Source organism: Humulus lupulus, chromosome X, assembly GCF_963169125.1.
Source record: "Humulus lupulus chromosome X, drHumLupu1.1, whole genome shotgun sequence".
NCBI classification, from domain to species: domain Eukaryota; kingdom Viridiplantae; phylum Streptophyta; class Magnoliopsida; order Rosales; family Cannabaceae; genus Humulus; species Humulus lupulus.
In genome coordinates, this window is record NC_084802.1 from 211,483,991 (window position 1) to 211,498,956 (window position 14,966).

Below are 14,966 nucleotides of genomic sequence, written 5' to 3' on the forward strand. Positions count from 1 at the left end.
TTAAAAATAATACTAAAATAATAAAAATGACATAAAAATAAATAAGAAAGTATAACTACTATAGTGATGTAAAATATACATCATGCTATATTGTGTATCAAATTTAACACAACTTTTAACACACCATTGGAACAGCTCTTTTGTAAAATGAACTATATTTTAACAAATGCATCACCACTCCATTGCACTCTGAGGATGTTTCCATCCACTCCATTGCACTCTGAGGATGTTTCCATCCTCAAATTTCCTCTTTTATACAAGTTAATAGATATAAACAGATACTTAAATAAATTCCCAATACATATTCCAAGGCAGTGAAGGCACTAACAAAAAAAAAGTACAACCAAAAGCACATTATATCGAGAGCTTGTTACTATTATTCTGATGAGTAAATACTAAACACGAGGCATATCAGTTAATTGATATTAAAAAAAGTCACACACGCACATATTGTAATTGTTAGTTAAAAAAATTTACATATATTAATATCCACATAAACAGCCATTTACATTTAAAAAACCACAAAAAAAAGTTGATTTAGTAGTAGATGGGGCTTTCGAATAAAATATTTCATGTACACGCTAATAATGTAGAAGCAGCGGCCATCAGATAAAAAAACCAAAACCAAGAAAAATGCTATAACAAATTATTAATAGAAAAATTCAACTGGAAACTCCAATAGTAAATTAAGCACCTTCCTCCCGCCATAAAAAATGTCTAAGATCAATGGGAACTGACAAGAAATGGATGCTGGCAAACTCCACATTCGATTGTTTCCGAACCCGAGCTGGGAACTTGAACCTACAAGTGAAAAAAAATTAGCACCACCGGAGTATCATTATGTTCGCATTACATTCTCCGCTGAATAATTCAGTGTGTGAAGATGATTTTCAGGAAGAAATTACAGAAAGCTTTCTAACCTGTAAATGGACGGTGCAAATAGGACAGGCAACTTCTCTCATCCGCCTCCCTGATCCATCTGACTTTGACCCTGCATAATTACATACAAAGAAAATCTAACAATCAAATTCCAGCCTATAGCAAAACTAAATGCATTTTCAATCAAAACCAACTACACTAGTCAAGCACAAGCACTCAGCATTGTTGCTTAGCTTTAAAATGAAATCAACAGAACTAGCCTCTAACAATAATGGATGATTAACTGTCATTAAGGAAAGCAAAGTTACCTGATGATGACTTGCGGTTTTTTTCCATCTCCTCCTGTCATAATGGTCAAACATCGGATTGAAACATATTAGATCAAGTAATGGATGAATATGCTTATCTACCATAATGTCAGATGATTTACTAACAATTCTATCCCAAAGTTTCAGGTATTTAAGTGGAACACACAAATAAAATATAGCCAAGCAGACCTATCATTTGGCACCCGCAACTTTAAATGAAGCAGAAACAAGACAATCTAACGCATAACACAAAAGGAACAGTTGCATAAACATTTACTACCTGAAGCTTCTTAGCAAGATCCTCGTGGCTCTGCAATCCTGCTGGTTTACTTGCAACATCCTTAGCATTATTCAACCTCTGAGTAACTTCAGCCTACAAGAGCACATTGACAACATACTCTAAGAACTCCAAAGGGCATGCCACCAATATCGAAATATGTCTAGATAATAACTCAAAAGCAAATCAGACTAGAGATCTAATTGACTTTTTTCATATTTTAATGACTTGTGCTCTTTATTGGTATAGAAATTCATGAAATTGATATTATTGTCAAAAGTAACACAAAGATTATTGCTAAACCTTTAAGCTGCATCTAGCATGTAAACTTTTAATACAATGTTAGATGCCCCAAATCCACCAAAGATGAAAAGGAAAAACCCCATCCTTGACCAAAAAGCAAAAGGCACTAATGGAACTTACCATGCATCGATCACAAACACGAACAGGTTGGGCATTCTCGTCAGCAGTAAGAGCAGTTCTACCTTGGGTACACTTATCACAAAAAATGTCTCCACAGTTTCGACAATGATGCTGAGATAGAATAAAAGTCAGAGCTCAGCTTAAAAGTTCAAATCAAAAGCAAAGAGAACTTGGAATGAAAGGCAACCTTGCGCACGAAAGCCCCAAAATCCGTTCCACATGCTGTACACTTTGTAACTGCTTCATCAGGGACCTAAATAAAACAACACTACGATTAACAAAAACCAAATTCCAAAAAATGTTGGATGTGAATAAAAAAAAGGGAAAATACTACAATGCTTTCAGAAAACTAAGTACCCAATGATCCTTCTCCTCATTGATAGGCTTCACTAAGTTCATCCAATCAGTAAACCCTTTCTTTTTCTCTGTAGACTGTTCATTCATCTTGAAAGACTCCGAAGGCCGAACACTTCCACCCATTTCCTTCACCTGGGCAATATGGAAGTCTTTTAAAAAGTGGGCCCTAATAAAAATTGTATGCATATCCAAAATAGAGAGGAAATACATGTGCTTCCTATAAAAAAACAAGTTTCAAATTTGGCAAGGAAAAGAAACAACAGGAAATTGTCCAATAATAATTATGTTTACTAACTTCTAAATATGACATCACCCAAACACAATCGTTCTATTACCTACCAAAAAAAAAAACTACTAAAAAAATTAAAGAAGAGAAACCAAAACTTGATTCCTTTGATATTAATAAATGAAAAAAAAAAAAGGATGGCCTTGTTCCTCAAATTATACAATAATGAATGATGCCAAAAAAAAACAGAGCTCAAATGGACTTATATAACCAGTACAGCTCTTACATTCAGGCAAAAACAATTAAGAGAAAGATAATTACTAATCTATGTCAATGATTACCAAAGCAGTCAAGTGACTACATCAAAAACAAGAAAAGGATTCAAACAGAAAGACACTATGCATACTCTGATTACAATATATATATATATATATATATAATAACACTACTATGAAATAGATCATATTTGTTCATTAGTTCCGAAAGACTATTACCTGTACAGTTGCAGCAGTGACAGTGTCCAAAAGCGTGTTGGTCGTATAACTACTTGATTGGAGTCTAATACGTCTTGGCTCAATGTCTACAGAGCTCTTTGACCAGAATGCCAAGGTAGATGAATCCATCACCTGTATGGCATTTGAAAAAGAATACACATTTATACATAAAAGCACAAACCAAAAATTAAAAATAATAATAACAAACATACTGTAGAATAAATACACACATATATATATAAACAAACTTACTTCACATCTAGTAATGGTTTCAAGTGGATATATTCTTAATGTCCGACTGGTATTAGGATCAAGCATGCGAATCCCATCCAAACCAATCTGAAGCGCCAAAATTTCAAGAAAAATATGAAATCAACATCAGTTAAAAAAGAGTTTGACATGAAAGACAAGAATGGAGAAGTTAGTGTCACAAAAGCATCAAATAATAGGAAACCAAAATTCATAATTAAAAGAAAAACCCCAAAGTCAAAAACTTTAGCCTTGGAATAGGGGAAGGAAGGAAAGTTTGGATTTTTTTTGGAAAAAAATCTCAAATTTATAACTCCCGAATAGGGAAAATATTAATAAAACTTGAACTCTCCAGAGTGGGCAGAGAAAGGCACTAGCAACCTCAATAGAAGATAATTCATAAAGTAGTCAAGCAAATGATCTTTAACAACCAGCCCCAAAAGTTAGTGAAAAACAAAAGCTTTCAGCCCAAGAAACATGGAAGACTTTTATTAAATCGCAAAGGAGTTCATTTCATTCCATGTCAAAGCAATATCACAAAATCATTTAATGAAGTAGCAATATCATGTGGTCAATAAAAACTTCTAAGCCTGGTCAGAGTCATTCATTAACTTTACACTAGACCAGAAGAATCATAGGCCACAGTAACATCATAAAGTAAGCAAGACAGCAATACTCCATCTCCCAGAACCATCAATAAGATCTCCACTCTAAATTTTTTAAAGAAGAACAAAAAATTGAAACCAAAACAGAGAATCGATATGTTTAAAAGCGTGTTCAAGATCAGCCAAGACAATGCAAGCTAAACAGTATGGCAAGAGATATAGAAAGCATTAAACAGGCAATATCATATGGCAAGGAGTTCATTTCATTCCATGTCAAAGCAATATCACAAAATTATTTAATGAAGTAGCAGTATCATGTGGTCAATCAAAAACTTCTAAGCCTGGTCAGAGTCGTTCGTTAACTTTACACTAGACCAGAAGAATCATAGGCCACAGTAACATCAAAAAGTAAACAAGACAGCAATACTCCATCTCCCGTAATGCAAGCTAAACAGTATGGCAAGAGATAGAAAACATTAAACAGGCATATGCAACTAAATCCAAGTACTGTTTTTCCAACCATCATTAGTTAATGGTTCTATATCTATACCATTATCATAGAAAGGATAACCTAATAATTGTAATCACCTTACAAAATTATAATAGTAGTAGCCCCTAACAAAATAGTTTCAAGACGTGTTGCAACGTGTTTCTAATATACATAGACAAGCAGAACAACAATGCTAAATTTACATATGAGAAACATTGCAATAAGTACTCTATTGTTGCTAGAACTAAGAGCTACTATGAATAATTTATAAGAAAAAAGAATGAGAATCGGTTCATTATCTGACATACCTGGCAAAGAACGTCCATGGTACTCTGTCCTCCACTTTCAGCCAACAGCTTAACCCGAAACTTCTGAACCCCACTTTTCACGTCTTGCTGCACTTCGGCCTTGGGGACCGCTCTCACAATTTTGCTCGAACTAACAGCTGACTCCTTACTGGAAGAGAAACTAATCGATCTCCCATAATCGTCGAACAAAGTCGACGACTTATTAGGCGCAGTACCCCTAGACCCATACGGCTCCACCTTGTTCCCTTGGTAAGCATAAACTCCATCCCCAAATCCATCGTCCCGAGCCGAATCATATCGCTTCGCATACAGATCCGATCCCAAATCGGACCGTGGCCTCTGATTGTAACCTCCGTATCTATCATCAAAATAACCACTGCCCTGATCGTATTTCACAGAATTCTCATATGGGTTATCGTAGACAGGCGGGACCGAAGCCCCCGATTGACCATACGAAGCGGAGTACATAGACGAATATTGAGAATTCGGAGCGGGGCTAGGATTTGAAGTCACGGAAGCTGCAGGAGGAGCATAATTTGGAGCCGTCTGATGCTGATCGTACGTGGGAAAGTACGATTGCTGCTGGGCAGGAGGTTGATAAGGCGAGTGGGACTCAAACGAAGGGAAAGAAGGGGCCTGAGAAGCTGAATTGAAGGGCTGCAAATTAGGGTTTGAAGGAGGGGTGTAAGAAGGAGCAGTGGGAGGAGGAGGAGGAGGAGCAGGAACAGGGACAGGATCGGGATTTTGAGGATAAGCAGGGTAGTTCTGGGGATAAGCAGAGTAATCGGTGGGGGCGTAACCTGAGTTGAAAGGTGGCGCGGAAGCGAATGAAGTATGAAGATGATCGGAAGTGGGATTGGGGTTCGGATTGGAATTGGGATTAGGGTTAGGGTTTGGAAATTGACTATAAGGAGGATAATAGGGAAGGGAGGAGTAATCGCCTTGCTGCATCGTTAATGTGTTTGGCTTACGAGGTTCAAGGTTTGACTATGGATCTCTCTCTCTCTGAGTCTCTGTGTTTTTGGGTAAATTGGATTGATGAAGAAGAAGAAGAAGATGGTGCTGGTTTGGTTGGGCAAAGAATATTGGGTGTACCTTTCTTATTATTCCCACGCCTAATGCTAATGCTATATTTTTTTTTTCTTTTTCCTACCAATATTCCCCAAATAAATAAATACTTAGCCTTATCATTTTATGAGTATAGTACAATCTGAGCCGTTTATTTTGTTTACTTAACGATTAAGTTGACTATTATCATAATCTTTGTCTATAGCACAAGATTTTTGGACAATTATCGTGGAGGGGCTTCACTTTGCATCTTATTGGTGGGGCTCTTCAGTGTTCTCCACCCGTAAACAGTTTTCAGCGCGATTTTTTTTTATGATCGTGTATATTGTAGTTGTTTAGAGCATCTTGCAAATTTTCTGAAAATTCTGAATAGTTTACGGTATCGAAAACTAGGTTCAAACATGTTGTTTTCCACGCGTATAAAAAAAATTAGTCACTCGTGCAACAATATGTTTGAACTTAGTATTCGATACTGTAAATTATTATGAATTTTCTAAAAATTTGCAGATACTCTAAATAGCTACAATATACACGGTCATAAAAAAAATCGCGCCGAAAACTATTCACAAATTGATAACACTGAAGAGCTCCACTGATAGGGTTTAAAGTGAAGTCTCTATATGAGAATTGTCCCAATCTTTTTTCTTTAACGTAAAGATATTGAAAAAAGAATGAACAAAAAACCTATTCTTCTCTTCAAATATCATATCTTCATCAAACTCAAATATGGACATCTAAAAATAATTTGCCAAACAAAATCCAAGACCACCAAAGCACTAAACAAAAAAAAGAAAAATGATTCATTTCATTACCCTAAAAGGTACGTTTGGTTTGGTTGAGAGTTGTTGACGCGGTTCTTCGCCAACAGGTAATTAAGAGAAGAAGAGAAAGGGATTAGTGCTGAAAGTAGAATCGTCACAGATATGAAATCTTAGAGAATGAACTATGTGACTCAAGACACATTTTTTAAGTGGTTCAAAGGTTAAAATCATTCTACTCCACTAGTCAATATTATTGATGTATTCTGGGTATTTGGTTTACAAAGTATATGGCTTCTTCAGAGACTATTTTTTCCAACCCCTATCAACTCCCAGGGTCCCCATATTTATAGGAGAAGGCACCTGGAAGTGGGTAGGGAGGTCATCACGTGAACTTACCATTGGTCATATCAACTCTGTAACATTTATGATTAATTCCTAAACCTGACACATAAGTGTGGTCTAATCAGTATGTAAGGAGATAATGGGCCGCACGACCCAACCCAGCCGTGGGTGTCTGAATGCGTACGTTCCTGATGCGTGCCCGGAAAGTCAGGGAGATATCGGACACGTGATGTCAGATATAGGCACGTTTATCTTGCGTGTGTTGACTTTACAAAGGATCAGAGATCCACGAGCATCAGCTCGCACAACGAGCTGATTCACTGACCCAACCTTCGGCCTTAAGGACTCCTTCCCCCAGTGTTCGGCAACATTGGCGAGTTCTCGAGGACGCCTCGAGCTAAGTGGGTACGACCTGGAAAACCAGGTCTCTGACCTGGGGAGGCTTACGGACTAACCCTGATTAGTCCGAGGCTCGACCTTCTAACCAGCCCGTGAGAAAACCAGGGCGTACAAGAGTAATGAAAACAAATGGAATAGAATGGAAGAGTAATGAAAATAAATGAAATAGTATGGAAATGAAATTTAATTTAATGTAGGTGTATTATGATAGTATTTTCTCTCACTTTTGGATAAAATAGTAATTTCACTAAAATGATAAAAACATCAATCAATTAGAATAACATTCCAATATTTTATAAAGTAACCAAACAAAAGATGAAAAAAAAAATTCATTTTCATTTCATTACGGGCAACCAAGTGGGTTTGAATTCTTACATGTACATTGAGATAAGAATAATTATCATGATTAGTAATGTAGTGAAACCACACCATTCATGAATTTCATATAACTTTTAATGACTTTCCTATTTACCTCTTTAGATAATATCTCACATAAAAATCTAGACTTTATTTGCAAGAAACCACTATCTATCTTACATTTGTCTTGAGCCAATAACGGGAATAGGTTTATGATTATCCTTGAAAGTGTGCAACAATTATGTCATTCACTAAAGCAACGCTTAGAGCCTCAAGTTAAAAGGAAAATTAATCTATGTAAACTTCAAAAATATTTAAGGGTTTATACTTTTTTGGACATGTGTTTTTTCTCATTATCTGTTTGGACCATGTATTTTGACAAATTACTTTATGGACTCTATGTTTTGTAAAATGGTTAAAATAGAACCCTAAATCTGATTTTGGTCAATGTTTTTCCAACTAAAATCACAAATAATTTACCAAACTAATAATTCAGAACAAAAATAAAATCATTCTGCTTAAAATCTGTGTTGTTATATTCAATTTTTTCTTCATCAAAATTGAGTTTAGGGTTCTATTTTAACTATTTTACAAAACATAGGATCCAAAAAGTAATTTATCAAAACACAGGGTCCAAACAGGTAATGAGAAAAAACACAGGGTCCAAAAAGGTATAAACCCAATATTTAAAAATACGAAATTTTACAAAAATTACAAAAGTACGGATAACAGTTATGTAATCGTCTGTTACAATTTTTTATTTAGTCTGTAAATGTTGTTTAAAAACTGTAACATATTGTTGACTGTGTTTTTAGCCAACGACGTGAGAACGTTAATAACGACAAGCCTTCAAGAGAATGTAAACGACAACAGACAGTTTAATCAATAAAAGTAAATAACACGAGATTTTATAGTGGTTCAGCCCTGATAGTCGGTAATAGTCTAATCGACTTAGAGATTTTATTGCTCTATGCACACTCAAGATCAGATGAACCAGTGTCAACTGAGTTTCTTAAGCGTAAATATTCAAGAATACAAAAAAGGGGTTCTCTCCCGAAAAACACACTTTCTCTCTCTAGAACATAGACTAATTCTCAAATTTTCTCTCTCTAGAAAGAAGAAGCAGCCAGAAGCCCCTCTCTAATCCCATAAGCCCTCTATTTATAGGCTTAGGATCATACATACGGTATCCCCTAGAATCGGGATATTTTATTATATTTATTACATTTATATTACAAAAAACATTCAAAATGTAACAAACCCCCCATTTGTGGGAAGAATGAGAGATTCCCGCATATCGTGTTGAAGTTGTTTCTGGGAATCTTGACTTAGTCCTCCTCTAGCTAGTTGATCCACCTCCTATTGACCACCCATGCAAGTGCTGGTCGGACATGTGCATGGTGGTAGGACATGTTTTTGTGGGTCGGACAAGTGCATGGTGGTAGGACGTGCACTCCTCTCCTCTAACATGGCACTCTCCTCTAGCATGTCATATCTCTCCTCTAACATGACACTCTTCTCTAGCATGCCATATCTCTCCTCTAACATGGCACTCTTTTATTTGGGCAACCATGCACTTGTTGGACATATGCATAAAGACCAAATTCTTGGTCTCTCCTCGGACCACATCCTTGGGGTCTCCTAGGACCACTCTCTTGGTTCTCCTCGGACCAAAATCCCTTGGGCTCTCCTCAAACCACATCCTCGGGATCTCCTAGGATGCACTCTCCTTAGTTCTCCTAGGATGCACTCTCCTAGGACCACCCCCTTGGGGTCTCCTCGGACCACACCCTTGGGATCTCCTAGGATCCACTTGGCTTGGTTATGACATCTTTCAAGCAGTCCCAACTCTTCACTAGTCTACCGGGTCACGTTTATTGCCACGTCATTGATCTCCAATTTTTGGGGATAACACATATGCTTACAAACTTGTAAATTTTAGTTACAAAAAAAATTGTATCGTTATAAATTTATAAATTTTGTTTGTTTACAAAAAAAAGAGCTTCGTATTTTCGAACGATTATGTCATTCCGTATTTTTATAATTTTTTCCAGATTCTATATATTTATTATTTATTTTTTAAATCTTAGGTATTTTTGTAAATTTCTCAAGTTAAAAAGACTTATTTTTTTCTAAACAAAAGGGCTTCTAAATTTTTAAAAATACCATTTTCTATGTTATATTTATAAAAATATCAATTTTTTATTGAGCTCAGGGTCAGCCCTGATTAAGATCCATCAAATATGCTAAAAGGGTCTTCTTTTTTCAGAAGAGCGGCTTCCATATTACTCTAGGCTTAGGGAAACCATGATTCAGTATTGATTTTATCATCCACATTGTGGAAAAAATTCATTTTCAAATCAAGCCAAAATTTCATAATAACAAAAATACAGTTTTAGGAAAAACAACTAAAAATCAACTTGAAAACAATTTACTTCATCAACCCAAAATAAACTTTAAAAAAAATACAAAAAATAATATATATTAGAACAACTAAACATCAACAAAAAAATTCATAAAATGAACATAAAAACAAGTTGAAAACAACACACACCAAAACGACCAAAGACAAAATCGTAAAAAAATGTAAAAATGTAAAAAAATATTTTCTGTAAAAATCTCAATAAGCTTTTTGAAAGTCACACCCACAACATTGACAAAACCAAAATGAGGACAAGGTTGCTTTCTCTTTAGGTTCCAATTCCACAATGCTACATTGACAAATTCTAAAACACATGCATGTCATCGTTTTAGGGAATTAGATATTTAGGGTATTGGGGTGGGGAAGATGAATATGAAAAAAATTGTTTTAATTTTATTTGTTTGATTTTGGTTTCATGAAGTAGATGAAGAAGACGATGTTTGTAACGACCCGGATTTTCAAGACTCGATAATGCGGAAATATAAATGTTTTCATGTAACAAAATGTCTCAAAAACTCGTATAGTAAAAAACTTTTTAAAAGTCGTATGATCATACTTAACATTTAATACAAACATAATTTATGAAGAGTAAAGTGAGCCTAGTTTATGAAAATAACACAACATTTCCAAAAACAAAACGACTTCCCAAAAGGTTGGTCCACATGTACATTCACAAGGTAGACTCCAGCGCTCACTGATCTGCCTTGCCCTTGCTCTTACCTACAACAGGAAACAACTAGGTAAGCGAAAACGCTTAGTAAGTTCAACTTTAAAACAAAAAGCATGCAAAGAAGACCGATGGTCACTGACCAAGTTACTGTCCACAGATAACATTAGCTCACAAAAATTAGGTTTCCGGATCCATCTGGACTCTAAACAATCAATTTCAAGAACACAAAAGCATCCTGGCAAACTTATGGTTAAGCCTGATAACCAATGACAAATTATTTCATATAAACAAATAAATCCCTGCACTCATGTAATGACTCAACTATTTCTAAGACCTTGGACAATTAAAACTACTAGACATAGCTACTATTTTTTAGAAAACATACATAAGAAAATAATCATAAATTTATTAAAACCCCAAAATAAATATTGTGCAAATTACAAAATAATATAAAATATGGTATGGGTACCCATTGTTTAATAAAACATAAAAACATAAACATTAATTCAATTGTTTAAAAACTAAATGCGGAATTACAAAAGAAACATAATTCAAAAGACTAAAATAAACGTCATCTGTGATCGATACGCAGTCTATTCATTCCATCCATCATCAACACACAAGCTAAGCTACCAAGAATCATTCCGCCTCCATAATCATTTTCCTGCATCACACTAAAAAAATAAAGGAGTGAGTCTAATGCCCAGCAAGGAAAATCTACTAACACATACATCATAAGAGTATAACATATACTATAAAACATATGGCTATCAAAATATATATCATATAAGGCTACAATGGCCATCATACTTCTTGGGGCTTGTTAACTAAGCAAGTCATATGCCCATAAATTTGTGGGGCTTGCTATCTAAGCAAGTCATATGCCCATAAATTATTGGGGCTTGCTAACTAAACAAGTCATATGCCCAAAGACTATAAAACATACTATACATATACATATCACACAATAAACATATCATAACATAAACATAAATATATCATAACATAAACATAACATATAAGCACATAAAATCTATCATATTTTCCTTACCAAAAGCTGAGATATTTGGGAACAAGAACGGGATTAGAAACTCCTATAAACCAACAGTAAAATGGTGAGAATCTCTAAAGAATAAAGAGATGAAAAAGAACACTAAACCATCCAAGAAGAACCTTAAGTTTCAAGAACTTAAATACCTAATCAAGAATTAATAACAAGAGTTAAGATCTAAATAAAAAAAACTAAAGAAAAATATAGAATTATAAAGAACTGGACTTAAGGAATAGGAATACCTTGAATGACCTTATGGATTGGTCTAAACCTCAATACCAAAATCACATTATTTCTCACTTCCCAAGTGTTTATAAAAGCTTAGAATGATAAAGCTTTAACCCAAAAACCCAAGTGTATCTCTCTATAGTAATACTAGCACCTTGGAGGCTCTGATCAAATGCTTGAAGAATGAAGAAAATGGCTGAGCACTAGGTCCAAGTTATAGAGTTCAAGGAGTGAAAATAACCCCTTTTAATTTGAATAAATAGATGATTATAAAATGAAAATGATTTGAATTTTCGTTCAACTGACGCCCAGAACTCGGTCAAATCGTTCAAAGGCAGGTCTAAGTGGTTAAGGGTATTTTGAAAATTCAAAAATCAAACTTTCAAAAATACATTCATGGCGCTGATATATCGCCCCCTATGGGCGATATATCGCCTCCCCCTGTATTCCCAAGGCTTGTTCGATCGTTCGTGCAAAGTCGACGTGTTTTCCGTATCTTCCGTAGACGATATATCGGCCCCTATGCTGCGATATATCAGCATACGTTGAAATATTAAACACGTATTTGCACTTTTTCAGCATAATTTGAATTGGATAAATAGTTTTGACTAAGTCATAATACGATCCTAACAGCTACTGGAAGGTTATAGAGCTTCTAGATCTTTCTTTTATTAAAACTACCCATAAAAAATACTCAATTCCTTAATAATCATAATTATGGCAAGTGTCACACTCTTATTAGCTTTATCTAAACCATAGGTTATAATAAATATATATCTATGACCAGCAATACTAATCAAACCTTATATTATAATTAATATTCTTAAACTATAGGTTAAACTTATAAAATCCATAATTGTTGCTATGAGTTTCCAACTAAGTCCCGACTTGAACCAAAATTCACGGTAACTAACATACTACTAACTAATACTAACTACTACTACTACTACTACTACTACTACTACTACTACTACTATCTAGCTAGGCAAAGTAAATATTCTAGGATACTATAACTCAGAAAATCCCAGAGCAAGCAGATATAATATATCAGAATATAATTCGAGACCAACGCTCGACAATTTCCAACAATTCAGGCGTACCACACCCTCCAGCATAAATTCTAATCTGTAAGAGAGAACCGAGTCTCAACACTAAGATCTAGCCAATAAATATCCCAATCAAGGGTAACTATCAAGTTACCTACGGCATCCCTACTTATTCAAGAGTAAATCCCTCACAAGGGTAACATTCAAGTTACCTATGGCATTGTTACTATTCAAGAGTGTAATCAAAGTTACACGGGTTTACAGAGACTTTTATGTTAATCAGTGGTGCTGGTGAGCAGTTGCCCCTAGGGTGTTCAGCCTCACTCAAACTTGGCAACCCCTAGTATCTCTAGGCACTCTCAATGAATGACCATTATTCACGGCTACTATCCGGGAATAACTAATCAGAGAACTTGCTCGGTTCTAACCGTTCACTGATAAAATAAGCATGAGGGCCCCTAGGTCCCATTCATTTTGGCGCCCCTAGGTTTAAACCAGCAATCCTCACCTCTTGGCCACTTATCGCAGTAAAATGAACCGGACATAATAAAATCAAGCAGTGTGACGGGGATCAGCCGTCTAGAATATAATGGATATCTACCGGTCATATTTTTTGAATCAGTACCCACTAGACTAACGTCTCTATGCAAACTTTCTACGATAGTGTATATATGTGCATGTGTCTCTATACTAACATACAATACAATAGTCATTTTATGTTTTAGCCACACAATAGAAGTTGACTTACTTGGAGTCCTTAGCTCTCAGCAGGATTTCACCCTCCAATATATAGTCCAGTTATGCTTAGCCAATACTGTAATTATCCATACAGTATACTCGGATTTATTATGGCACTTCATAATTCATTATTATTATTATTTTGGGCAGTTTGGTCATTTTAAAAATTACTTGTAAGGATTAAACATCCTTATTTGGTTTTAAACACATTCAAGAAATTCATACAAAAATATTTGAGACTAAACTCTAAGTCTCGGGGAGACCTATCCTATGGTCTCGATACCTAGGCTCGAGTATCGCAATTGTATTTTCTCACAATTCGCTAAAAATCTTATTCTTTAAAAGTTCCGCTATTAACTCGTACTTTCAACAAGTCGGTTAAATATATAAAAGATTTTAGCCGGTATTATATCCATAAAATACTAATTAAATTTCTCAATTATTTTTCAAGAAAATAATCTCTTAATTTTCCTTTTATTTTTCTTAAGGTTTTAATCTCTAATTTTAAGAAAATAGCCTAATTTTAACTTAATTAGGAAAAACCGTTAATAATTTCTTATCTTGACTAGTTAATTCTCTTAAGTCAATTAATCAAGTTTACTTACTAGAAAAATAATTTACTTAATTATTTTATGAAAATATAGGGTTTTAAACCCTCTTTTAATTTATTAACTTATTAATAAATTAAATCTTTTATTTTTAGAAAGAATAAAAATTCTTTAATAAAAATAATTCTCACTAAAACTCAAAGTGGTATTTTAGGTCAAAATGTTTTTAAAACTTACTAAGTTTTTATCTTGCAATAAGCACAAATATACTTTTTATCGTAAGTTCCAAAATCTCATTTTTACACTAAATGTGAAAACCTCATTTTTCACATTTTTTACTACATACCTTGTTATGTCATAACTTGAAATTTACTTACCCAATTGTTACCAACATTTCCCAATTCCATATTTGGTATGCCATTTAGGTCTTTGTGAAATCTTAGGTCTAAAGGAGCATTTTTTATTGGTGAAAATATTTTCCAAACATTGAGGTAAAAATGACTTTATTTTCAAGTCCTTATTTTTTCCAAACTTTGACACTTAATAACTCTCAAACTGTTCATTATTTTGTTACCAAATTTTACAATGGAATACTAGGTTATGCCAAGAATATGTACACGAAATTTTAGAAAAAACTGGGTTCATTTGACCTATACAATGGCTGTCCAAACTTGGTCCCGAATTTAAGAATACGAAAAAAAAAACAGTTTTTTTACTTAA

At 34.5% G+C, this 14,966-nt stretch overlaps 1 protein-coding gene across 1 annotated transcript; it reads right to left on the reverse strand.

Annotated features, from left to right (window-relative positions):
* Positions 1-415: 415 nt before the first annotated feature.
* LOC133807084 (protein FREE1) lies at positions 416-5,716 on the reverse strand. Its single transcript, XM_062245227.1, has 10 exons — positions 4,617-5,716; positions 3,217-3,303; positions 2,965-3,096; positions 2,245-2,376; positions 2,075-2,140; positions 1,888-1,998; positions 1,468-1,560; positions 1,188-1,221; positions 921-991; positions 416-801 (listed from the first exon to the last, which is right to left on the reverse strand). The coding sequence occupies exons 1-10, from the start codon at positions 5,565-5,567 to the stop codon at positions 724-726; spliced, it is 1,755 nt and encodes a 584-aa protein (XP_062101211.1). The 5' UTR covers positions 5,568-5,716; the 3' UTR covers positions 416-723.
* Positions 5,717-14,966: the final 9,250 nt, after the last annotated feature.